General features: G+C 35.5%; 2 protein-coding genes and 1 long non-coding RNA gene across 5 annotated transcripts; all 3 read left to right on the top strand.

Moving 5' to 3' along the window:
* The first annotated feature begins 14,119 nt into the window (after positions 1-14,119).
* Positions 14,120-15,121, top strand: LOC130989801 (uncharacterized). The gene is made up of 2 exons (XR_009090758.1): positions 14,120-14,206; positions 14,828-15,121. It is a non-coding gene; the product is annotated as an uncharacterized LOC130989801 (long non-coding RNA).
* Positions 15,122-20,149: 5,028 nt separating this feature from the next.
* LOC130991008 (uncharacterized) lies at positions 20,150-21,067 on the top strand. Its single transcript, XM_057915212.1, has one exon. It carries the CDS (start codon positions 20,150-20,152, stop codon positions 21,065-21,067), a length of 918 nt encoding a protein of 305 aa, XP_057771195.1.
* A 1,689-nt stretch (positions 21,068-22,756) lies between these two features.
* Positions 22,757-27,477, top strand: LOC130989802 (probable inactive ATP-dependent zinc metalloprotease FTSHI 3, chloroplastic). Of its 3 annotated transcripts, none has more exons than XR_009090759.1 (5): positions 22,757-24,029; positions 24,618-24,941; positions 25,938-26,238; positions 26,662-27,004; positions 27,099-27,477. XR_009090759.1 is itself a non-coding variant. In XM_057913900.1 (4 exons), exons 1-4 carry the CDS (start codon positions 23,019-23,021, stop codon positions 26,859-26,861), a joined length of 1,836 nt encoding a protein of 611 aa, XP_057769883.1. In that variant the 5' UTR covers positions 22,766-23,018; the 3' UTR covers positions 26,862-27,477. The 3 variants fall into 3 exon arrangements, 1 of the variants encoding a protein (XP_057769883.1); XR_009090760.1 differs by having other exon boundaries at positions 22,766-24,029; positions 27,122-27,477; XM_057913900.1 differs by having other exon boundaries at positions 22,766-24,029; positions 26,662-27,477.
* The last annotated feature ends 417 nt before the right edge of the window (positions 27,478-27,894 follow it).

Below are 27,894 nucleotides of genomic sequence, written 5' to 3' on the forward strand. Positions count from 1 at the left end.
CTGGATTTTGATTTTCTCTTTTAGACTTTTCCACAACTTTCTCGCACTCACTTTGCATACACTCAGCTTCCCCATTCTTCCCTTTCATGGATTGTGACTCCAACTTGTCCTTTCAAAATGGCCATGCATGAACAAAGTTATGTCCATAGAAATCATAGTCACTTTTCCCAAATAAAATTGGATATGATTTGTTTGTTACATTGTCGATATTGAGTCAATTGTTGTGACGTGACTCTAATTACTTCTCAACACAAACGCAATACCTTACAATTAGGTTGATCCGTATTTAAAATAATGATATTTATACGGTTCGAGTCAGTATACAAATTCGAGTTAGAATGCGAATCAAGTACAAATGCAATTTAATTGTATGATACACTCGATTATACCCAAGATCGTCTCAATTCTCAATTACTAGAGAGCCCAACATTTTATATTGTATAAGCACAAAATCTCATGTACACCCGAGTCGTATTGGATCCAGATCCTAACCCGAATCCAACCCAACTGGATTATCCTATCCGGATATCAAGTGTTAGTTTTATTTCGATATAGTGTTAGTGTCATTTGTAAAACAAAATAGTGTTAGTATTGTTTTCGAAATAATGTCATTTGTAAAACAAAATAGTGTTAGTGTTGTTTTCGAAATAATGTCATTTGTAAAACAAAATAATGTTAGTGTCATTCCAAGATCGTGTTAGTGTCATTTTAGAAAATAGTGTCATTTGTAAAACAAAATAGTGTTAGTGTTGTTTTCGAAATAATGTTATTTGTAAAACAAAATAGTGTTAGTGTCATCAAGATCGAGTTAGTGTTAGTGTCATTTCAAAAAAAAAAATCAAAATAATTTAACTTGGTCAGAATCTAAATCGAGTACAACTCAAATGTACAATACACTCGAGTGCACAGGGAACCACCTCTTCTGCAAGCCACAAGCCACTAAAGTTTCGTACGCGGCTATCACAATTCACATGCATCGGATATTTTTGTATTTCTTCACCAAATAGCGTATCAATTTGGGGCCACCCATTACTATCCAATCCTACGAGATATTGTATATCCAATAATTGTACTAAATCTGATGATGTATTATTTATTATTCCCACCGAAAGTGATGCGTATTTTTTTTTCGACTGTCCCATTGAAAGTGGTACATTTCTTTTTCTAGTAATAATTTTACACTATAAACAATGTGGTCTCACACACATTTACACACCTTTACACTGTAATCTTATTCTCCTTAAATCTCGTGCCCAAAATAAGTGCACCATTTTGATCGGGACGGAGGGACTACGATCCAACATCAAAAAATTATAAATATAAAACGGAAAATGCATATAGGTATGAACCACTAAATATGAACAGACTGACGCTAATTTTGTATATATATATGATATTTGATATAATCTCTATTATTTAACACGTTGAGTATTGTCAAGATTGTGCTGACATTATTGTATAATAACTTTGACCCCAAGAATCATTGAACCCAAGTATACGTTTAATAATTTCCTTATCTCTTAGGTTCAATTAATGGAATTATTGGTTGTGTGCCGATTCAAATTCTTATTCCAAATATAGGTATATTTATTTATATATAGTGGATCAAAAGTATTGTGTGCGAATTGCGTACATATCTTGCTTTACTGGTTCACACTTCATCAAAAATTTCTGACCAATAATTCCTTCAAATTAATCAACTCCACTTGCTATCGAATTATTTTACGCCTCATATAAGGTAGACTTATAACAAGAAGTTAACAAAGGGGCTTCCATTATTTCATATGGGCTAACTTGAGGTGTTTCATTGCGAGATAATTTTTATTTTAAGGGTGGGTTTATTTTAATTGTAAAGTTTTTATTGAAAAGTAATTATATTTTTCTTTCTTTTATCATTATATTTATTAGAAATAAAAAATAAAATAAAATATATTGAAAAATATTTTCACACCACTACCCAAAGATAATATTATTCAACATTGAAGATAAAATAAGTGAAAGAGGAGCTGCTCAAGAAAATATTTCATCATGCCTGTAGAATTTTTTTTTATCATAGTAAATATTTGAAAATAGTGAAAATATATATTTTTTCTCATTTTTCATTAAAGTAAACGCACCCTAAAATGCATATAACGGGTAGCTTCTATTGTTGTATCTAAATTATTTTAGAACAAACTATACATATCACTGGATGGAAAGAATATAGGTCTTTTCTTTTTCTCTTGAAGTTGGGGAATATAAGGACTTTAACCTCACACACTTTGGGTGATTTCCTAATGGACTTAATGTTGCGTATTATCATCTTAAAATTACATAATTCTAAGTGCACATGCAATATGTGTTGGACAATATTTTTCTCCTTTCAGGTGCATTAAGACAATATTCAATATATATATAGGGTGTGGTTCTAGAGAGAACTACATTATTTGTGAGAACGTGAGAACCATCAAATCCAATGCATCCACTGTAAAAATTAATGCATTTGCTGTTAAAATTAATGCACTAAAAAAAATAAATAAAAATTGCTCCCTTCAGGATTCGAACCCAGGATTTGCATTCATCCAACAAGATGATGCATCCACCGTAGATCTTCATAATCGAATGGCTGAAAATGGTTCTCTATTATTCTTTTATTTAGTGATTCTTTCTTGAACCTCTCCCTATATATATATACATATATATATATATATATACACACACACACAGAGGATTAGGCTAAAAATAACTTTTAAAATAAAAATGTGAATCAGTTAAAAAATGTCAAAATTTTATGCAAGTGATCACTAATATATTAACAATAAAAATACGAATCAGCGACATGTGGATATGGTTGCCGAGATGTCCATTGAGCTCATGTGTAAACTCCTTCTCATCGATTACTATTTACTATTGCGTGTGACTTTCTTGTTTCAGTGATATCTCCATCCTCTAAATTTTGATTTGTGATTCGTTTGCGCCGACGTACTTGTATCGAGATGATTTACAACTTTCATCCAGACCATTCTTCCTAATTCAGTTTCAATATTTCTATAAATTTTATCAAAGTGTTAGCAAGTATCACATTTTACAAGAGAAAGCAATTTAAACACAAAATAATTATCAAACACTCAATTTCCTACAAAATTGACATCATACGAATATTAAAAACTATAGAAAAGTGAGTGTTATCTAAGACATTGTTTGTCCTTGAATAATGAGAAGAACACAATCAATAAACATGAATGGAGAGATTTCTAGATCATCTATGCCTAAAAATATAGAATACAAGAATTCCCAAAATCATCGACTATCAAACACAAAAATCATCAATAAGCATAATCACTAATAAAATCAAACATTGGCATTCCAAACAACTGAATCTCACAAGTATCACTCAACTCTCAATTGATGGAATATGACGTGTATACACTCATCAAAAACTCAAAACAATATAGATCACTTGCCATAAGTTTGTCAATCGTCTACAATCTCCATCTTAATAATGTGCTATGAGTCTATGACTAGCTAAGATTAAAAATGTCTTTTCTTTGTGCTATAATATAGAGATAATGATTAATGTAGAGAAATTTAGGCTAAATAACTCAATCATATATCAAGATACCTTATTTTTTCACAAAACAAGTACACAGTAAATTTCATCTTCTTTCCAATTATATTATCACAAACAATTCAAAACAAATGATTCATCATCAAAATACCACAAAGTTAGATACCCTCTTACGCTTTCACTTTCTTTCCAAATAACAAAGTCCATTCTAGTAAATAATTCTCCAATGCTCATTTTTCTAGACTTCCACAAACTTCTTCAAAAATTTATAAGAATAACTAGCATATATCAACATAAAATTATTTTTTCAACAACCTCCAACAAACTTCCTCAAATTAAGGTTCCCACAAACTCCATCATCCCCTATTATCTGATAAAAAAATGAGGACAAAATAGATTCTAAGTAGATAAATTTTCAATTAAATTACTCAATATACGTATTTTAATAAATTTTCAAATTGAGATGACAAGAGTTTTAGAAAAAAAAATATGACAGTTGTGTCCGAGTAGAGATTGAATCTCACATTTTCTTGTAAATAGTGATAGGGGAAGTTTGTAGGATTATTTTTAAATAAAGAAACACCACAATTCTCAAAAACGTCTCCATATATATAGTAATAAGACTATAATTTTCAGGGATTAGAGGGAGCATGTATTTAATTTTTGAATTCAACAATCTTTATGAGCTGGTATCCATGAAAACCGGGACAAATCTCATTTTCTATTAATTTAACAATTAATTTTCCATGATTGCACCGAAAAGATAAGATTCATTATTATCTTATTAATCTTATACTAACGAGTTGATAAGTCTAATGATTTAACAATATTGTTCTAGCGTGAACAACAGCATTACGTGAAAGCATATTTGTTTGTCTTTTTGGGGGCCATATCATAATCTCCTAGCAAATTATGTTGAATGGATTTATACCTTTTCAAAGAAACTTTTAGACGTTGGAGATGTGATTAGTGGGGCACAATTGGCATTATTAGATGGTATCTTACTAATTATTTATAAATTTATATTGAATCGTAAATGAAGGGGAGAAATTCGAATTTATATTTAGAGTGGATTTTGAAAATAGCCACTTTTATATAGTAAAAATAAATTTTACCCACTAATATAAAAACTTAAAAAAAATACCCACATTTACCATTTTACCCTTACATATACAATTTTTACAAATACCCACGAATTCACAACCGGTGAATTCACAATCAAAATAAATTTTGGTTGTGAATTCAAGCTTTAAAACTCGAATTCACAACTAAATAACAAGTATTGGTTGTGAATTCAAGTTTTAAAGTTTGAATTCACAACTTGAAATAGTGTTAGTTGTGAATTCGCGTGAATTCACAACCCACACTTTTTCAAGTTGTGAATTCACAACCGATAAAACTTGAATTCACAACCAACATTTTTTCATGTTTTGAATTCACAAGTCACAACCAATAAAACTTGAATTCACAATTAACACTATTTCAATTGTGATTTCACAACCAACACCGATATTTCAGTTGTGAATTCATAAACTTGAGGAAAATTAATAAAAAATAAAAACAAGAGGAAAATTGCATTTCGCAACAACAAATTTGAATTAAATTCTAACACATGATTAAATCTGAACTAAAACTTCCCAAGAATTTTCGATAAATGAAACAAATCTCAAACGAAATCACAGCAAAATCCCCACAAATCACGAACAAGGAAACTGCAAACAAATCGATTTAATCAGAAACAACCATCTTGCAAAATTAGGGAAAAATTCTCCCCCTATTTCTTCTGGAACAGCTTGCTTTTGTTGTACTTGAGTTTCACCCAATTGACGCCGACGGTGGCCCCCTTCTTCACTTTCTTTGCCGCCACCTTCGTCTTCTCGAACCCCACCGCCGCCACAACTTTGGTTTTCTCGAAGCCTGTGGTGGTCACTTCCGCCGCCGCCACCACATCCAGCGGCACGGCGATTTTCCCCAGCAATCGGCCGGAGCTGACTCCACAGGTAGCGCCGCGGCGGCCGGAGTAGACCGAAATTTTGAGCTGCGGCCTCTTGGAGGTGGAGAAGAGAGAGGATTTTCCGATGAGCCTGTCGAAATCGGGTTTGGTGAGTTGGCGGTGGCCGTGCTGAGGCGGCGGCGTGGTGAAGGACTGAGTTGGCGGTGGTGGCCGTGGGAGCATGCGGCGGCGGCGTGGTGAAGGGAATGATCGAGTGAAAGAGAAAGAAGAGAGAGGGCGTGTGGGTAGAGAAAGAGAAATGAGAGAATGAAAGAAAATTAGGGTTTGCCCATTTATATAGAAGGGTAATTTAGTCCATTCAACAAAAAATTGGGTAAAATTTTAAGTTTTAATTTGAGTGGGTAAAATTTATTTTTGTTATAAGAAAGTGGGTACTTTGATATATTAGCACTTATATTTATCTAGGTTTTGTATTAAGAGAAATATGTTACGTTAGGCAGTGATGGAGCCAGAAATTTACATTACAGGGGCTAAACTTGTATGAGGGTTTCCCGAGCCAAATTATATTACAATCTATACTTTTTTATAATATTATATTTAAAAAATAAAATTTTCTAAAAGTCTGCTCTGGCCTCATTCTGGGAATTGCTCCCTGAGTTAGGATGTCCATTTTCTCGACCACCATTGTGCCTATTGTAAGACCAGCAAAGAGACCAGCAGAGGATCATAACCTGAAGTTAATTCCCCTGTTACCAAGCTGCCTGAGTTCTTCAATGGCGACGCCATTGTCTTTCAGAGTCACGACAATATATGGCTTTAAATTTTGAAGCACATCTCTGAGCTCTTGGCTTGCATTGTTAACTTGAATCATCAGTCATGCTATTTCATCCTGCAATTATAGAATGTGTACTGCTGCATGTTCCGCCAGTTGAGGCTGTTGCAGTCTCGTTAATTCTGTCTGGCGTGCGCCAAGCTCTGCTCTGATGAACTGCAGACGATTCCCAAAGTTCCGCGCATCGCTCCATCTTCGGTAACCTCCAGTGGCGGAGCAAGAAATTTACATTACAAGGGGCTAAACTTGTATGAGGGTTCCCCAAGCCAAATTCTATTATAATCTATACTTTTTTATAATATTATATTTAAAAAATAAAATTTTATAAGTTTTTTATATTATATAAAATAGCTCTAACAAAAATAGTAGCATTAAAATAAAAATGAAATTATTTTATAGTGGAAGCCTCATCAAATGAATGATCAAGATTTTGACAAAACTTTTTTTATCTAATGAACACTATTATCTCTTTAAAGTTTTCACCAAAATACCTAAATATTTTTCTTTCAAAATTTCTATTAGTGTAAAAAGAGTTTTTGGAACTTTTAGTTATTTTTTATAGATTAGTATTTCACAACATATTTTTTGAGACGTTAATTGGCTGTAAACCACAAACTATTATTGAATTTTGGTATTTTTCTAATTCTATAAAGTTCTAATGCTAATAGATAAACTTTAATCAATTTCGGAATTTGCCATGAATTTTAATTTCACCCAAATAAAAAATGACATGACAAAATCAAAGTTGATATAATAAACATACATTATATTAACAAATATGGATGTCAATCGGGCTAGCCCACTCGGTTTCGGGTCAGCCCATTCGGATACTGGTTATTTTCGGTTCGGGCTAGTCGATTTTTTTTATTTTTCGGGCTAAAATTTTTCGACCCTAACCCACTCGGTTTTGAGCTAACCCGTTCGGGCCCGTAAGTTAATGATTTTTTTATATGTTTAATTTTTTTATATAAATAATCATATTCTTGTAATAAAATATGCCATATTTTTTAAATCCAGACATTTTGTCTTATTTTAAATACAAAAAATAGTTTTATTTGAACATAAGTTTACATAATATCTAACTTTGACTTCGTTTCCGATATAAATTGTATATAGATTTAATATAAATGATTATCTTTGTTTGACTTTTATATGATAGATGTTTGTTATTAACTATTGGAAAAAATCAAAATATATTTTACAAGCATCAAAATGTTATTATCGAATTAAAAAATCAAGTATTAAAGTTTAAAAATCAATTATTAAGAAAATGTTCGATTAATCGGGCCAACCCACTTGATTTTTGGGCCAACCCTATCGGACTCGGGCTATTTTCAATTCGGGACATTCGGGCTAAATTTTTTCAGGCTAAAAATTTTCAGCCCTAACCCACCTTTTTTATCGATCTATTCGGGTCGACCCGTCGGTTTCGAGCTTTTTTGACATCCCTATTAATAAATGGACAAATAAATTTGATCAAATTCACCCAACAAAGAGTTAAAATTTCAAACCAAAATAATAAATGATGTCCCCCCAAAAAAAGAACTAATTTACAACTGTAGTTTAAGTGGAATTTTTTTTTTTTTTTTATCATTATGCTATTATATAGATTAAACGAACTTTCAAATTCTAACACTATGAATAGGGTGAGAAAATTTTAAAATAATATTTTCAAATTCATAATTATTATAACATTCTATATAGAATAAGTTAATTTAATTACACAAATTATATTAGAATCATATACATCTAATTTGACTATCATATTTTAATATATACCCATACGTATGCAAATATCTACACTTGTAAGATACATGTTAGTTTTATATTTAAATTAATTACTTTTAAATAAAGAAATATGCAATTATCTACACAAATTATTGAAATTAAAATTAAAAATATATGAATTGATACTAAATTAAGTTGATTAATTGATTTAAATATATGAACTATTTAAACAAATAATTATATATATATATATATATTAGTGTAAATAAAAATTAAATTGGTTTTTTTTATAAAAAAAAAACTGAAAGTTTGGGAGTGGGCTTCAGCCCACCCTAGCCTACATGTGGATCCGCCACTGTATGTTTGAATAATATAGTTATTATTTATGACATAACTAACTATTATTATTATTATTATTTGGGGAAGGGGAAGGGGAAGCGGTGGAATTTGAACCCTGTGACGCCCCAATTTTCATTAAAATAATAAAATGCACTTTGAATAACATAAATAAGATTTTAATACTTAAATAACTAAAACTCAAATCCAATTGAGAAATGTGATTAAACATCATAAACTGAGTCTTCATTCTAATTGAAAATAAAACATTATTTCTTCTTTGATCTTGACCATCACTCGCCCTGCCTCTCATCGCCCGAGTCATCTCCTGAAAAAGATATTGTTTTGGGGTGAGTACAATAAACTCAGTGGGGTGCATTTATCTATATTATAAGAATCACAACAAAATATAAGTGCAATAAAAATTGTCTGCTCTTTCATATTGCCCGAAAGCAATAACTTTCTGTCTCTTAGCCCGAAGGCTATATAACTTTCTGTCTCATATAGCCCGTAGGCTATAACTTTCTTTCTCATATAACCCGTAGGCTATAACTTTCTGTCTCATTTAGCCCGTAGGCTATAACTTTCTGTCTCATATAGCCCGTAGGCTATAACTTTCTTTCTCATATAACCCGTAGGCTATAACTTTCTATCTCATTTAGCCCGTAGGCTATAACTTTCTATCTCATTTAGCCTGTAGGCTATAACTTTCTGTCTCATATAGCCCGTAGGCTCTGCCTGCATCTCACAACATATAATTTGAGTAAAACGTATAATAAGGATAAATGTTAAATGCAACGTTATAACCCCACCTTAACCTTTCTTGAATAAAACTCGCAATTAAATAATTAAGTCTTGCGCGCCGTTCCTAAAATGAATTATGAAATCATAATTAAAATATGTTTGACTAATGAATGCACATGATCATGAATATATATATATATATATATATATATATATATATATATATATATATATATATATATATATATAGAAAGAAATAAAACATCTAAACTTATTCTGCCAACAATTTTCTTAAATAAAGAAGGGTTAATAGCCGGAAAATACACGAACTATTTTGAGATTTGCATATTGCACATGACCTTCAAAATTAGCCCCATAATACATGACCTTTCAATTTAATCGCAATTTGCACCCGGCGAAAGTTCCGGCCACTCTTATGTTTGACCGGCAATGACGTGGAAAAAATTTTAAAATACGTGGCATTACACTTGGCATTTTTTACACAGTGGAATGCCACGCGTTCAAAACGACGTCGTTTTGATAGGGAGAAAAAATAAAAAAAATAAAGAAAAATGTCTTCTTCTTCAATCTCCTGCCCCGCCGCCGTTCATCCCCGCCGCTGCGACTTCCTCTCCCGTCCACCGAGCTTCCGAGGCCATCGAAGCAGCCCAGCCGCTGCGACTTCCTCTCCTGACCACCGAGCATCCGAGGCCATCGAAGCAGCCCAGCCGCTGCGACTTCCTCTCCCGACCATCGGAGGCCACCGCGACTTCCTTTTCCCCCACGATCTGCCGCCCTCCACCTCAGGCCACCGCCTCCGTCTCAGATCTGGATTGGGGATCTAGGGGCGGAGACATGGACGGTGGCTGTGTCGTCGCCGGATTTCAGAGCGAGGATTACTTTAAATCCCCCAGCCTTCTCTTTTCAGTAACCCTACTTCAACCTCCCTCTGCAACTCCGACATCGACGCCGCAACAGCAGCAGCAGACCGGCGCCTACCTCCCCGGCTTCTCCTCCGCCGCCAACAGACCGACGACGCCGCCCTTCGTCTCTCATTCTGACTCAAAATACGAAAACCCCCAAAAATTCTTCCAATTTCAGAACCCTTCTCCTTAAATCCCTAAATCTCTCTGAAATCCCCTCTCCTTCTGCCACACGTCAATAGCCAACGGCTGCCGCCGTTTCACCCTCGATTCACGGCGAGAATCGCCGCCCTACTCTCAACCGGTGACAATAGTAGGGTGTCGAGATTTGGTGGCTGAGGATTTGGTGCGTTGTGTGTGTGAGTTCTCATGTGTCAGTGTGTGTGCTTGGTCTGTGTGTGAGAGACGAGAGAGAAGGAAGTCGGGAGAGGTTAGGCCGGCTGGCTGCTCGCCGGAGCAGAGGAGAGAGGGGGCGCGGCGGGAGAGAAATGGGCCAGAGAGAGAGAGAGTCAGGGGGAGGGGCGCCGGATTTCATGTTTTTTTGTTTTTTTATTTTTTTTTATTTAAAAAAACTTGACAAAAACGACGTCGTTTTACTTGATCGCCGGTGCGTCCACGTCAACAAAATCTGATGGCCATGTCACCACCGATCAAAGTGTTAGTCAACGCGGGTGCAAATTGCGATTAAATTGAAAAGTCATGTATTCTGGGGCTAATTTTGAAGGTCATGTGCAATATGCAAATCTCAAAATAGTTCGTGTATTTTCCGGCTATTAACCCAATAAAGAATTACAATTTATAAATATATAATTATATATTCTGATGAAATCATACTCTTTAAACAAACATATACATATATACACACGTATAATTCTAGTATATGTATGTATATAACAAAGTTCTTTTCTATTTAAATTTACTAATATTTAAAATATACGAGTATATATATATATTGCATAAATAAAAGGCACATAACTACTAATCATGTCAAACATAAAGTTAAAATTAATAAATCATGCGCATAAGAAATTAAGGGAATTAAGGTATACATGCTTAACACAAGTATATTATATATTACAATAAAAATCTATTATGTATCATAACTTTAAACAGATATACGAAAATGATTTCTACTTAATATATAAATATTAAACATTAGAAGGAACACTATCCAAACATATAAATATATATATATACACGTATGACATCATTTAAATATGTATATATGTTTGCTTGTATAAAATAATGACTAATTATTAGATCATCACTAAAGCATGTATCTGCACACCTACATATCTACATATGTATAGATTATAATTAAGTATATTCATGGGAATTGGAAATAAGATACACGTAGTGATAAAACAATTATAATACTCTGACATTTGAAAATTGAAGACTCACTATCATCATAAAGTTTTCTTCTAAAGACAAGACTTAAAAATAAGAAAAAATGTTGTCTTTTCTTTCGAGATTGGATTGATAAAGAGAAAAAAATACAGAGAAAAATATAAGGGAAATGAGAGGATGAGTTATTTACCTCTCCAGCAGAGAGAATTCGGTGGTTTATAGGTGTGAGGAAGAGAATGAAAAAGGGTGCTATTTATACTAGGAGCTAGGGTTTAATTTTGGTAAAAGAATCAATCAAGAACAATCTTTCCAAAATTTTAATATTATCAAGAAGGAAAGGTGAATTAGGGTTTCCAATTGGTGCTGAAAATTCTAGAGAAGAAATTACTTTGGGCTCAAGCAATGGGCTCCAAGAAAGAATTGAGCTGAAATAAAAAATATAATTGTTTGGGTGTAATACCCCGTTTCCTCGAGCTAAGTTTAGAATAATTTTAAACTTAGATTTAAGATGATTCACGCCGGATTGAGAAAAAGAATTTATTTTTAATTCCAACAAAAATAATTTACAAAAAAACATTTGTAAATTTAGTTATTAAATTTATATGCATCGCATAATTATTTAATTTAGCATTCAAGTATTTTCACGAGCTATTTATTTAGCGAACACTGAACGATTATTACAGTTTTCATAGTACAACCCGGAAGATTTTTATTGTATTTTATTTTATTCTCCCATACCTACCTCTCCCATCAGCCACTTTAACACCTACTCAATTCCACCCACTCTTTCCACCTAACCAATTTCCTTTCCAACCACACTACACACGATACCTTGTCTCCCCAAAATCACAACTTTAGCCATACTTTTGTTAAAGCAATCAGCCATACTTTTGTTAAAGCAATCACATGCAAATCAATATTTTACAACAGTCAATCCATTTGGAAATTTCCTCACAAGCTCTTCTTCATCCCTGAAGTGCGCAGCAACCATAGGTAAATTCCTCTCAACTTTGAGATTTCTCCATCTCATTCTTAGTTCCTCTGCATATATTGAAGAGAAGCAAAAATCTGAAATATTGTGCAGTGATTCCAGCAAACAAGCAAATCCAGATTCAGGCAACACCTATTTCACATTTTGAGTAATTCAAACCAAATTCCTAAAGGTTTCCTCTCGAGCCCTTACCTCATTTACTCGACTGTTAAAATTCAAGCATACCATCTGTGCCAATCCAGTAAACCAACATACATGTATAAACTTTTGCAAGAATTTCTAATGATGCAAACTTTATTCATATGCATACACTCTGTTCATATACATTTATTTACAAGCATGAATGTTTTTAAAGAAAAGAAGAGATTTGTTTTATATTGAAAGCATCAATGTATTTGAAGGAATAAAGGTCGAGTCTTGAGGATTTGTGAGGACAGGACGGCGACGGCCTGAGAGTCGCCGGCTGTCGGGAACAAGGAATGGGCTGGGGGCTGGTCGGAGCTGGTCTGGGTAGAGGTTAGGGCTCCGGCGGGCGGCTCCGGCTGCTGCTCGTCGGCGGGAGTCACAGAGAGAGTTCCGAGGGAGATAAGAGGGCGGCGATGGTGGTGGCATGAAGCTGCTGCCGTCGGCCAAAGTTTAGCGGAGGGAGGCAGAGCACGGCGGCGGTACCGCTTCTGCCCGGCCACGACTTGAGAGAGAGAGTCGGCGGACGGCGGCTGCGTGCTACCTCCGTCTATGTGTCCTGGTGTGTGTAGATAGCCGAGGGTGGCGCGGCTTGTCGCTGCTGCTCCTCCGGCGAGCTCCACGGTGGGCGGCTGTTACCAGCCGAAGAGAGAGAGGTCAGAGAGAGAGCTGGTGGCGGTAGCTCGTCGCTGCTGCGCCTCCGGCGAGTCTCCGCGGCGTCGTACTTCCGACGTGAAGAGAGAAAGAGAGAGGTCGATGGGGAGCGAGAGATGAAGGTTGAAGAAGATAGAGGCGAGAGATGGGGAGAGGGGAGTCAGGGGACGGCGGAGGCGGCGCTACTACCGCCGCCGGAAAAGATCGAGAGGAGGGGAGAGGGTGCAGCCGCGTCTGTGTATGCGTGAGTGTGTGTGCTGCGCCGCTTGAGAGAGAGAGAGTGAATTGCAGTTGTGTGTGTGAGTGTTGTGCGGCTAGGGGGAAGAAGAAGGGGGGAGGGAGTGTTGGGCTTTGGAGTAGGGCTTTGTTAGAGAGTGGGCCGATTTTAATTAGTAGTGGGCTCGAGTCATGGGCCGAGATTTTATTTATTTTTGTTTCAGTTGGGCTTTTAATTTTTAAATATGTTGGGCCTTTATTAATTTATTTAATTGGATTTATGCAGATTTTTATTTAAAGGAGATACACTATTTTAATTAATTAGACTTATTAAGTTTGATTAATTATTTTTAATTTGCATAATAATATTATATTATTATTATGTGCATATTTTAAGTAAATTACTTATTATATGCTAAGCATGACATGCATTTGCATATGCATTTTTGCAAATAAAAGTACTCATGATTTAAATTGGTTTTCATTATAATTCCAATTATTAAAGAAAGTCGAGTAAGAATATTGTTGGTGTTCTTAACTCAAGAGAAATGTTTTCAATTATTTATTTATTAAATTTTGAAAACCCGGCTAAGTGAATCATAGAATGTTAAGCACTACACCATGACTTAAGATTAGATTTAAGGAGACCTATTGAGAATAGATTTCTTGTAGGCTTTGAGCATCAGAATGATTAGCACTGCTATTCCGATTCAGAGATAAGGTTAAACGACAGGCTTTGCCTATACAGGTGGCATTACTTTCCAAATGTACAAAGTATGATTGAGTTATTAAGCTCTAAATGTTTCAATAAAATGCAAATTGTTTATTTAATGTAATGAAAACTGTTTATCCAATAAAATGTTTATGTGCACTCTGCTCTGTTTAAGGCTCGCGCAGTTAATCAATTGAGGTTCTCTTATGACCTAATACGTTGTTTGAGAATTGTGTACACTTGTTAGTTGACTCGGTGAGTTGATCTCCATCGGGCTCTAACCAGAGGCGTTATAAGGGTGCTCGGCTGGATGTGTTCCGGAGCATGAGAAATATCAGGCCTGCCTGGGTAGCGTCCCGAGGTCAAAGTAAACTTGTCTGGGTTACGCCCTCAGTTCAAGTAAGCGGGAGACAGAGATCCGTCGGTGGCTAAAAGGTCCGGGATCACAGCGAGTAACAGAAAGGGAGTGTGACATGTGCGCACAAATGAAAGAAAATATTTTAACATGCTTAGAAGTTATTTCAATTTAAAACCTTCTAAGTCATGTCAAGTATGATTGGATAAACTGTCTTTAAGAAAATAATGAAATGTTTATGAAAATGCATGCCCACTAAGTACATTAGTACTTAGCCCAAAAATACTTTCAAATGTTTTCAGGTTGGCTGGCCGGTGCTGACGGGACGGAGCTGAGGCTAGAGATAAATTCCTATGTTAGACTTCCGCTGTAGCAATTACTCATATCAGTCTTTTGTTTTCCCAACTTAAGATCTTCATGTTAAATTTCAAATGATATATCTGACCGAGCTTAGACTCTTCACTACTTAATTTATGCCAATGAATGTCGGTTGTCAGAAGCATGAAACAAAACTTGTGATCCAAAGGGGCATAGCCCGACTTTCTATCCTATTTCGGGTTTTTACAAGGTTGTTCCTTGTTTATTTCTATGAATTAGTTGCACCTCGATTATATTTATTCATTCAAGAATTGGGGTGTGACATTGGGCTTAAAATATGTAGTAACTTATGACATAATAATAATAATAATAATAATAATAATAATAATAATAATAATAATAATAATAATAATAATAATAATAATAATAATAAATATGCTTGAAAAGATTAAATGCTCATGCTCATGCAATATCTAGGCGCGACTTATAAGACTTAAAATTTAAATAGTAAAAATAATTAAGGAATTAAAAAAAATTGTAGTAAAAAAAAAAATTTGGGGCACTACAACCTTACCAACTAAAAAAAATTTCGTCCTCGAAATTACTTACCTGAGTCAAACAAAAGAGGGTATCTAGATCTAATGCTATCTTCATTTTCGGCCTTTCCTATGTAGCCTCGCTATGATCATGTCTACTCTATTGGACTTTGATTAGAGGGATTTCTTTACTTCTTAACTCACGAACTTTTCTATCCAAAATGGCTATCGGGTGCTCATCATAAGTTAGGCCTCTATCAAGTTCTAGCTTGATGTGATTCACAATGTTGCCCGGGTCATGGACGAATTTTCTCAAAGACGAGACATAAAAGACGTTATGTATCGAAGTCAAGCTTGGTGGCGACACTAATCGATATACTACCTCACTAACTCTTTCGAGACTATCAAAGGGCCTGATGTAACGAGATCTTAGTTTTTTTTCTCCCTTGTCAAACGATCTATTCCCACCACCTTTCCTGAGGGAATTCTTACCTTCAACGGTTGTATCTGCTTTTCGTAAAATCTCCTTGCGATAAACGAATGCGAAGCACTGGAAAGAAATAGTACTAGAGCAGTCTTGTTCGAAACGGGTAAGATACCTGACATAGTCTGAGCCTCTCCCTCCATCTCTTCCTGGTTCATGGCATAAACCCGTGCCTCTCCCTTGCGGGCACCATTGTTGTTGTAATTTTGGTTCATTCCCCTGTTGTTGTTGTTGTTGTCCTGATTTCTTCCCCAGTCATTGTCCCTATTCCGCCAAGTCGGGACGTTGTTGTTGTTCGAGGCATTCGTACTTCGTGTTTCTGGGCAGTTCATCGCCATGTGTCCTCCTTTGTGACATCGAAAGCATACGTTCTCGCCAGATTTGCACTCTCCGAAATGGTAACGCTGACAACGTGGACAAAGAGGTTTGTGTGGCGCCAATTCTTGGTCGTCTCCCACATTACTCCTTGGTTTCTTTTCTGGCTGGGAGTTCCTCATGTTGTCTCGATCATCCCAGTGCCTCTTTTCTCCAGTATGTTGAGGTCGAACCACAGAGTTGTCCAGTTTCAGGCGTGATGCGACTGCTTGGGCTCGTTCTAAGATTTCCGAGTATGATGTGATGTTTAGAGCTGCTAAGTGCCCTCCAATCTCAGGGCGTAACCCATTCTCAAATCTCCAAGCCTTCTTTCATCGGTGTCCACCAAATGGGGAGCAAAACGGCCTAGTTGGGTGAATTTCCGCTCGTATTCCAGAACAGTCATGTTTCCTTGCTCCAAGTTCATGAGCTCTATCTCCTTTTGTTTGCGAAAACTCCTTGGGAAAAACTTCCCCATCACTTTCTCCTTGAACGTTCTCCAGGTGATGGCTCTCATCTGCTCTTCAGTAAGGACAACAGTTTCTGACTCCCACCAGTGTCCTGCATCGTCTATTAGTTGGAAGGCTGCACATGTCACCTTCAAATCGTCCCTGCAACGTATGTAGTTGAAAATGCGTTCCATCTGGCGCATCCACTCCTCGGTCCCTAAGGGTCCTTCATTCCCTCTTAGAATTGGTGGTGCCATGCTTCGAAATTGAGCTACTACTCCATTTCCACCTTCTGCTTGAGGTTGATGCGGTTGCTGAGGCAATACTCCTCTCAGTGCTTGTGCAAGCACGTGGGCCAGCGTATTAACGTCATTTCGATTTCGATTCCTATTCCCCATCGATTGAGTGGCTTCGCTATCAGATTCTTCGACTGCCGGAGGTCTCCTGTTACCCCTTGTTCTGGCCATAATCTAAAATGGTGCAGTATATAGTAAGAGTTGTGCGACAAAAAAAAAAAAAAAAAAAACAACAACTATAGGTACTAATTCTCATTGATTCTAAGAGATTCGTCGTCCCAATTCTTGTACACGTGTTGGCATCGCTGTACTTATTCTACAGGTTTTGTGTGTTCTAATATCATCTAGATAAGTAATCTCGAGGACATGAGAAGAAAAAAAAAATGAAATAAAATCTAACTTCATCAAGAAAACTTAAAGCATCATAAATATACTTTTGACTTTTACCTCACTCGGTAGCGATGTGGCGGCTGCGATGATGGTCATTTTTCTTAAAAAGATTTTTATTGCAAGTCTACAGAAATGTAGACCTGCTCTGATACCATACTGTGACGCCCCAATTTTCATTAAAATAATAAAATGCACTTTGAATAACATAAATAAGATTTTAATACTTAAATAACTAAAACTCAAATCCAATTGAGAAATGTGATTAAACATCATAAACTGAGTCTTTATTCTAATTAAAAATAAAACATTATTTCTTCTTTGATCTTGACCATCACTCGCCCTGCCTCTCATCGCCCGAGTCATCTCCTGAAAAAGATATTGTTTTGGGGTGAGTACAATAAACTCAGTGGGGTGCATTTATCTATATTATAAGAATCACAACAAAATATAAGTGCAATAAAAATTGTCTGCTCTTTCATATTGCCCGAAAGCAATAACTTTCTGTCTCTTAGCCCGAAGGCTATATAACTTTCTGTCTCATATAGCCCGTAGGCTATAACTTTCTTTCTCATATAACCCGTAGGCTATAACTTTCTGTCTCATATAGCCCATAGGCTATAACTTTCTGTCTCATTTAGCCCGTAGGCTATAACTTTCTGTCTCATATAGCCCGTAGGCTATAACTTTCTTTCTCATATAACCCGTAGGCTATAACTTTCTATCTCATTTAGCCCGTAGGCTATAACTTTCTATCTCATTTAGCCCGTAGGCTATAACTTTCTGTCTCATATAGCCCGTAGGCTCTGCCTGCATCTCACAACATATAATTTGAGTAAAACGTATAATAAGGATAAATGTTAAATGCAACGTTATAACCCCACCTTAACCTTTCTTGAATAAAACTCGCAATTAAATAATTAAGTCTTGCGCGCCGTTCCTAAAATGAATTATGAAATCATAATTAAAATATGTTTGACTAATGAATGCACATGATCATGAATATATATATATATATATATATATATATATATATATATATATATATATATAGAAAGAAATAAAACATCTAAACTTATTCTGCCAACAATTTTCTTAAATAAAGAATTACAATTTATAAATATATAATTATATATTCTGATGAAATCATACTCTTTAAACAAACATATACATATATACACACGTATAATTCTAGTATATGTATGTATATAACAAAGTTCTTTTCTATTTAAATTTACTAATATTTAAAATATACGAGTATATATATATATTGCATAAATAAAAGGCACATAACTACTAATCATGTCAAACATAAAGTTAAAATTAATAAATCATGCGCATAAGAAATTAAGGGAATTAAGGTATACATGCTTAACACAAGTATATTATATATTACAATAAAAATCTATTATGTATCATAACTTTAAACATATATACGAAAATGATTTCTACTTAATATATAAATATTAAACATTAGAAGGAACACTATCCAAACATATAAATATATATATACACGTATGACATCATTTAAATATGTATATATGTTTGCTTGTATAAAATAATGACTAATTATTAGATCATCACTAAAGCATGTATCTGCACACCTACATATCTACATATGTATAGATTATAATTAAGTATATTCATGGGAATTGGAAATAAGATACACATAGTGATAAAACAATTATAATACTCTGACATTTGAAAATTGAAGACTCACTATCATCATAAAGTTTTCTTCTAAAGACAAGACTTAAAAATAAGAAAAAAGGTTGTCTTTTCTTTCGAGATTGGATTGATAAAGAGAAAAAAATACAGAGAAAAATATAAGGGAAATGAGAGGATGAGTTATTTACCTCTCCAGCAGAGAGAATTCGGTGGTTTATAGGTGTGAGGAAGAGAATGAAAAAGGGTGCTATTTATACTAGGAGCTAGAGTTTAATTTTGGTAAAAGAATCAATCAAGAACAATCTTCCCAAAATTTTAATATTATCAAGAAGGAAAGGTGAATTAGGGTTTCCAATTGGTGCTGAAAATTCTAGAGAAGAAATTACTTTGGGCTCAAGCAATGGGCTCCAAGAAAGAATTGGGCTGAAATAAAAAATATAATTTTTTGGGCTTAAAATATGTAGTAACTTATGACATAATAATAATAATAATAATAATAATAATAATAATAATAATAATAATAATAATAATAATAATAATAATAATAATAATAATAATAATAAATATGCTTGAAAAGATTAAATGCTCATGCTCATGCAATATCTAGGCGCGACTTATAAGACTTAAAATTTAAATAGTAAAAATAATTAAGGAATTAAAAAAAATTGTAGTAAAAAAAATATTTTGGGGCACTACAAACCCAAAACCTCATTATTTACAGACATGATTTCGCATCGTTTGGTGTCCCATTGGGACATGACATAACTAACTAAGAGCAGCCACAATGGGGGATCAATAGCCGGTGCGAGCCCCCATTTATTGCACCCCTCCCCAATTCCGCACCGGCGGTGCAAAGAGGCTAAGCGCTGGGCCGCTCCGGAAGCAGTCTCAGGCGCGTGTGCTCACCTCCCACTTTTTCGTATTTTACAATTAAAAAAAAAATTCAAAAATGTGGAAGAGAGACGTTGGGTTTTGGCCGTTTTTTTTCGGCCGCTGCCCCCCTCCCTTTTTTTTTTTTTTTTTTTTTTTTTTTTTCCTATTTTGCTTCTATAAATATGTTCATTCCCTACTTCATCTCCTCCTCCTACTACTACTATACTTCATCTTCTATAATTTATACTCTCACAAAACCATGGAAGGAGATTGGAAAAATTATTGGCGTGAACATCCCCAAATTCCATCTCCTGGCGAATCAAATGCATCCGGCCAAGGATTCTCGCCGTCCATGCAAGAATCAAATGCCTTTCAATCGGCCACCAATTTGAACGCCCGATTTGCTGCGGAGGCCGACCCCGAGCCCGACGTGGGGGAGATTGCTTCTATGCCGGCGACCACCAAACAACGTGGTAACTATCGTCCGCCGGAAACGATACTCATATGTCGTTTGTATCTCGAGCACACCCACGACTCTATGGTGGGGACCGATCAAAAAGGAAAGGAGTATTGGGGCGCCATCTGCACAGCCTACAATGCTCAAAGGCCCCAAGGAGCTATTACACGCGATATCAAGCAAATCAAGTCACACTTTCAATGCGTGGCGAAGGGCTGCAAGAGGTGGGAGGCCTTGTACAAAAAGTGCCGCGATAATTGGGCATCCGACATGGGTGATGATCAAATCATCGAGCAAACAGAAAAAATGTGGATCGCCGAGTTTCAAGCTAATTTTAGGTATCCGTATGCATGGAAGGTATTGCGCGAGTCCAAGAAATTCGGAAGCATCGGCCAGGATGTCCACTCAGATAAACGCTCGAAGGGCTCTGACGGTCAGGGCACAATGACTTCTAGCGATCAAAGTATCTCCACACGGCCCCAAGGGCAAAAGGCGGCCAAGAGAGACAAAGGAAAAGGCAAGAAGAAGGCGGAGGAAAATACCCAAGCTCTCCGATACATGGCGGAGATGGTGAAGGTAATGAGAGTATTCTCCCAAACTCAACGTGACCTCGCCGATAGCATGTTGATGAGTAGGGACACGTCTCAAATGAATTCTGACGAGTTGGTGTTTCACTTGGCCAAGGTGGCGGAAATCAAGCAACGCAATAATCTCCCATAGATTTTAGGTTGTTCTCTTTTTTATGTTCTTTTTAAAATTTTAAGTAATTTAGGACTTTATTTAATTGTATTGCAATTTTAATTTTCAATCAATGTAGGCTTAATTTTTAAAGTTAATGAAATTTTATTTTTTCACTTTAATGTGAAATTAAATTAAAAATAAGAATAAAAATAAATTAAAAATGAAAAGTAAATCTAGTGAGCCAAGAGTGGGCTCTCCCATTATGAAGAGTGGATGCAATAGGAGTGGAGACCACAATTGTGCACCCACCTTGACTCACCATTGTGGATGCTCTAATCAAGGCATGCAAATATTTAATATGTATACCTTATTTAAAAGAAATGATAATACTATTCTGACTTTTTCTCGATAGAACATTCACAAGAATTTTTGAATTTTGAAATTTTATTTAAGTCGATTCTCGTCTGGAGAATTTTTTTGAGAAAGTATTTTAATTCCAGCAAAAGATCTATTAGGATTTACAAGAAAATGCAAATCATCGAAGTATTAAGAAAAATGCACAATTTCATGCTTTGCATATTAGTTCGATATGATTAGATTAAATTCCGACACGATTTTAAAGCTAGAGTCTTCTTATTGCAAAATTTTAAAGAATTATTCTATTAATTTCAATTTGGACTTTAAATTGTATTTCCAGTGACTTGAGTTTAAGTTGGACTAACATTTTAAATGGATGGGCTTTTAAAAAAAGAAATATTATATGATCCATTAAATTTTTTTCTGGGCTTTGACTGGAGGAAATTTAAGAATGGGCCAAGACATATTAATAACTAGGCCTTATACCTTTTCTTTTTAATACTAAAAATTGGGAGAAATTTTTATAAGCCCATTTCGTCCGATCAGATCAATAACTGGGCTGGGCTTGCTATTTTTCAGCCGATCAAATTTCGGGCTGGCCCGGCCCGACCCCATATAATTCTAAAGCTTGAAGAGCCGGGCTGGATTGGCCGACCCGGCCCATTCAACAGCTCTAGACGGAGGTTATATAAAGATTCACGTAAAATTAATTATTACTGAAATTTTAATTGGTTCGAATGTTAAAATATTAAAATTTTATTTATTAATTGACAAAAAAATACGACAATTTGAAAAAAAGTTGAATCTTATATTATAAAGGGATTATGGCCAAAAAATACACGAACTTTGAAAAAAGTTACAATTTTCACTTGAACTTTCAATTAGGCCAAAATATGCATGAATGTATATTTTTGTTGCAATTTTCACCTAAGTTTGACTTTCAACGAAATTAGAACTTAATTGACAATCAGAATTTCACATGATTTTTGTCTAATTTCTGATGATGATGAGTATTTAGAAGCTCGGAGGTATAGGAAAACAAAATTTAGTATATTTGACTTAATTTCGACCGTCAATTAAGCTCTAATTTCGTTGAAAGTCAAACTTAGATGAAAAATGCAACAAAAATATAAATTCATGTATATTTTGACTTAATTGAAAGTTCGATTGAAAATTACAACTTTTTTTAAAGTTCATGTATTTTCTGGCCATAACCCCTGTTATAAATTCTAAAGTTTTCAATTTTATTTTTTTCATGCTACATTGTGAGGATGTTCATTCAACATTTCAAAAATAACTCTTTGCCCAACATTTCAAGATAATTGCTAACAAGCCCTATAGAAAAGCTTTATTCTCATTGGTCACCAGCCACCCCCCATTTTTTTTCACAAAGAGTCGGAAAAACAACAGACATAAAAATCTTCGGAATTCCCATGTTTTAGCTCTTATCTTCTCCTTCAATAGCTCGGCTAAACTGAGCCATATCTTCAATCTCAAATTCAAGATCATAAAGAAACAAGGTAAATCCTACACATTCTCTGAGGCCAATTTACCACTTGTTTATCAAATTAGATTGTGGCAAATCTTGCAGTGGGTGGGTTCATGGAAACTTCTTTTTACTATTAATAAAAAAATGGCTTCTTTCCCTCTTGCTTGGAGCAATGGGTTCTTGATTGCACAAGAAAAGTTGAATCTTTGTGTTATAAATTCTAAAGTTTCTGCGGCAGATAGAACTCGCTCTTGTTCAATCTCCAAGAATAATTTTGGCCCTGCCTCTAGTCCCTTTTTGTTGAGTAATTGCTGTCGTAAACCGTATCATAGATTGTCATGTAGCAACAAGATTAGATTAATTGGAAATGAGAAGATAAATATTGATAGTCAGTTGGTTAGAGAAGGAAATCATGGGAAACGAAGGAGGTGGTTTTCCTTGAGATTGCGCCCTAGGATAAGGTTATTGTCGAGGAGACTGAAAAGGGCTTCGATTAGGTCGATGCTCGATGCCCTCGGAACGTTTCTCCGCAAGAATGTGAAGAGAGTAACCTTTTCGACTTCTGTATCTGTTGTTTTGGGGCTCTGCTTCTTGTTCCTCAAGTTAACTGCTATGCCGAATCCTAAAGGTGTTCCGTATTCCGAGTTGATAATGAACCTTCAGAATGGGAGTGTGTCCAAGGTGTTGTTTGAGGAGGGTACTCGTCGTATATATTATAACACTAAGTTGTCGACTGTGGAAGATAAGTCAGTGAGTAAGAGTGAGGGTGTGCTTGAGAATGAGCCCAACAAGGATGCTTCACAGAATAATGTAGACGAGAAAGATATGCTTGTGAAACTGACAAAACAGAAAAATGCATCCCCTGCGTGGGAGTTTTCTACGAGAAAGATTGATCATGATGAGAGCTACCTCCTTAGTTTGATGAGAGAGAAGGGTATTTCGTATGGCTCAGCACCTCAATCAGTACTTACGTCGATGAGGAGTATGTTGATCACAGTTCTTACGTTGTGGATTCCTTTGACTCCTTTGATGTGGATTCTCTATCGTCAACTTTCTGCTGCCAACAGTCCTGCCAAGAAGAGAAGACCTAGCAACCAATTGGTTTGCTTTGAAGATGTCGAGGGTGTTGATGCTGCGAAGGTGGAGCTTATGGAGGTATGTCGTCTTTCTTGCAAAATGATGTTTCCAGGGAAGTTTCATAAATTTGGTTTGCCATATGAATAATTCATGATAGTAGGCGAAGGTTATGCGCCAGTGTTTGTCAATATACTTGCTTTTCAACTTCTTTCTTCAAGGTAATGGAGTAATATTTATGAGATAGAGAAAGTAACCAACACGACTAAAATGGAACTTCTTTTGTCTCGTCCAAAATCAGGAAGTCCAAACATGGGTTGTCAAACGTTGAGTAAGTTACAGTGTTAGTGACCATGGCTTCTCTTCTTCTTCTTATTCGTTTAAGCTGGCTTTCTTGGTGCAAAGTATATTTTGTAAGTTTATAATTGTAACTCACTAAACTTCTGACAACTGTGCTGTTTTCCTTTTCACCTTATGGATAGATGCAAAAAGGTTGTATCCATAAATCGAGTGTGCTGTATTGCCTCATATTAAATATCCATGGTGCCGAAACTTTTTGGGCATGCATTAGTTGCTGTTACTTGTTAGGTTGTTTGCTTTCATATAATATGAGATGAGATGAGATAAAAGAGGTTTCTGTATATGACTACCTGTTTTCCTCATTAACAGGTTGTGTGTTGCCTCCAAGGATCAATTAACTACACTAAATTGGGGGCCAAATTACCCAGAGGCGTGTTGCTCGTAGGCCCTCCAGGAACAGGAAAGACTTTACTTGCCCGTGCTGTTGCTGGAGAAGCAGGAGTACCATTTTTCTCTGTTTCTGCTAGTGAATTTGTTGAATTGTTTGTCGGAAGAGGGGCTGCCCGCATAAGGGACCTTTTCAGTGTTGCAAAGAAGAATGCACCTTCGATTATTTTCATTGATGAACTTGATGCGGTAGGTGGAAAGCGTGGAAGAAGCTTCAATGATGAAAGAGACCAGACACTGAACCAGGTATTCTCAATTGCAGTTTCGACTTTGGGAGTCTATATTGTAGCATTTCCGCTTTTCTCGACGTTAATGTTTTCCTCGTTTACTTAGCTTGTTTTCAAGCACATTACAATGCAGATAATGTGTAGGCCAACATATGGTGCATATTTAGTATATTATTGCAATGCATACTATTTTATGAAAATCACTATAGCTGAACTATTGCTGGTTGAAGATGCTGGATATACGCATGAGAAAATTTGAAGCTGCTGCATAAGCTGAAAAATCACTGCATATTTGATGCGAAAATAGGATGAACTTATTTGATATAAAGCCCCCTCGCCCCAAACCCCCGTGTTCCTGTGAACCAACTATAGACTCATTCCAAGAAGTAAAAAATAAAATTGCTAACTTTGTCAGTCAAGGTGCAACGAAAAACTCTTCATCTATTTCTTTATTTAATTGTGCTCTGCCTATAGTTTATGCGCGCCCACGTGCATATCTATTACATCCTAGCTTTTTACTATAAGATTGATGCATACCATTAGTATTGTGTTCAAGTATAGTGGTCACCATCATGAAAATTATAACGAACTAATCTATTGCTAAAGATGGCTGATATAAACATGAAATATTACATGGTCATTAACAATTCTAAGTGACATGAAAAATTGGGACAGATTTCAACAAACAGATAACTGGAGGAACTTATTGATGTGAGCCTCATGCCTCTGTGTTGCACTAAACCAACTTTTAACTCTTTCCAAGTAGTAGAATGTTAAATTGCAAACTCCTTCATTGAAGTTATTAAATAGTAGGAATGGAGTAGAATGAATGTGGAAGTATCAGGACTTAAACTGGAATTGAGTAATTAGGATTAGTTAGCACGTGCTCGTCATTTTAAGTTTCTTTTCACATTGATATTGATTATCCAAAAAGCCAGAAGCATCTTCAAATTAAATAATATAAAATTCTCTTTTTTGGCTTGATTTGGCCCTTATTATCATTGTTGCATTCTAGTTGCTGACAGAAATGGATGGCTTTGACTCCAATGTAAATGTGGTTGTTATTGCTGCAACAAATAGACCAGAAGCCTTGGATCCAGCTCTTTGTCGACCTGGCCGGTTCTCCAGAAAAGTATACGTCGGAGAGCCAGATGAAGAAGGGAGGAAAAAGATTTTGGCTATACATCTTAGAGGAGTTCCTCTTGAGGAAGACTTGGCCCTTATTTGCAACCTAGTTGCATCCCTTACCCAAGGCTTTGTCGGGGCTGATCTTGCAAACATTGTCAACGAGGCTGCCCTCCTTGCTGCTCGCAGAGGTTTCATCAATATTATCAAGCCTTAAAAATATCCAATTTATTTGTTTATTTATTTTATCGAAGCTGCCTTGCTTGCTGCTTATCACACTTCATGTTCCATTTGAAAACTATTTATTTCATTATTACTCCCTCCCTCCATGATAAAACTTCATACTTTTCCTTTTTTGGACGTCCTCAAAAAAACTTACTATTTTATTTATAGATTATACCCACTACTTATAATACCCCGTTTACCCTTACTTTTCACCACTCCCAATACTAATTACAACAAATTTTTCACCACTCTCAATACACTCAACAACCTCGTCTCTTAAGACCCATGCCACTCCCTCCTAGGAGGTTTTTATCATGAACGGAGGGAGTATTATTTTTTGTGATTTTATTAGGACATTGTGGTGACTTTGTTTTCGGCTGAATTTGCAGGCGCTGAAAGTGTATCGAGGGAAGATATCATGGAAGCTATAGAAAGGGCAAAGTTCGGAATAAATGATGAGAGGCAACGGAATCCAAATACGATAAGCAAGGAACTCGTAAAAATGTTTCCTTGGATGCCCTCTCTTATGAATAGAAATGATTCTAGAAGAGATGGGATGCAAGGGCTAGGCTATCAAACTTTGAGCTAATAAACGTGTTTCCGATCTTTTATCTGTTTGTGGAATGAAACATGTTTTCGAGTGCATAATCTTCACATCAGCACTATTTCTTCAGCACTAGCTCAGAATTTGTCTTCAAGGAAGGGTCCTCGACTCCATTTCTACATCCAAAGGTTAGCATCACCATCATCAGTTTGATAATATTTCCATTTCGTTTCTTCTCATTGACTAGTCGTGTTTTCACTTCTTATCACCACTGCTCATTAGAATGATAAAAGAGTAAAATGCAGTAGTAGCAGGAGGAACTCGATGAGTGATGCACCATTTCATTTGAATTAAAAGTCGTCATATTGTTGTCTGGGATGCATAATTTTGAAACTCTGTAGACGTAGCGAGTGTCATGCGCCATAAGATATATGATCCGTCCCCTTCTGCTGCGCTTCTTTGATTTTTCATGTACTTGATCTGGCTCGATTCGAAGCATCAATAAGTTGTTTGATTTAATGTCATAATTCAGTAAGGTAGGGAGTGGTAGCAGCAGATACTGCATGTTCCCATGTTTGAGATATGCTTATATTTGACTGTTCTAATCCTAATGTGTCTTGTTATATAATACTACTTATATACTATAATCCATTTCATTTGAGAGCTCTGTGTCCTAATTGCTCTAAATATATATTGCATAATGAAATATGACTTTTGAAGGCTTTTGGAGACTTTTGTGTAAACTCTTTTGAGAGATTTGGATCTTACTTTTGTGTTTGTCGAATTTGAAGGCAAAGCTCGAGCTGGGAATCTTACTTTTGTGACCTTACATTATAACTAATTTTTCAACTGTCCAAATTAGTTACCACTCATAAAATCAAGAATGAGGAAAGTTGAATAAAAATTTAGTAATCTTGCACTAAATTTATAAAATAAATATATTGAACTTATGAAATAAGGGTTGTGTTATAATGAGAATGACTATTTGAAATAAGAATAATAAATAAGTAAATATAAATATACGAATAAATTGGTTGTGATTTAACGAATAGGCTACTTAGTTAATATAGTGAAATTT

The sequence above is a fragment of the Salvia miltiorrhiza genome, chromosome 6 (genome assembly GCF_028751815.1).
Source record: "Salvia miltiorrhiza cultivar Shanhuang (shh) chromosome 6, IMPLAD_Smil_shh, whole genome shotgun sequence".
NCBI lineage: Eukaryota > Viridiplantae > Streptophyta > Magnoliopsida > Lamiales > Lamiaceae > Salvia > Salvia miltiorrhiza.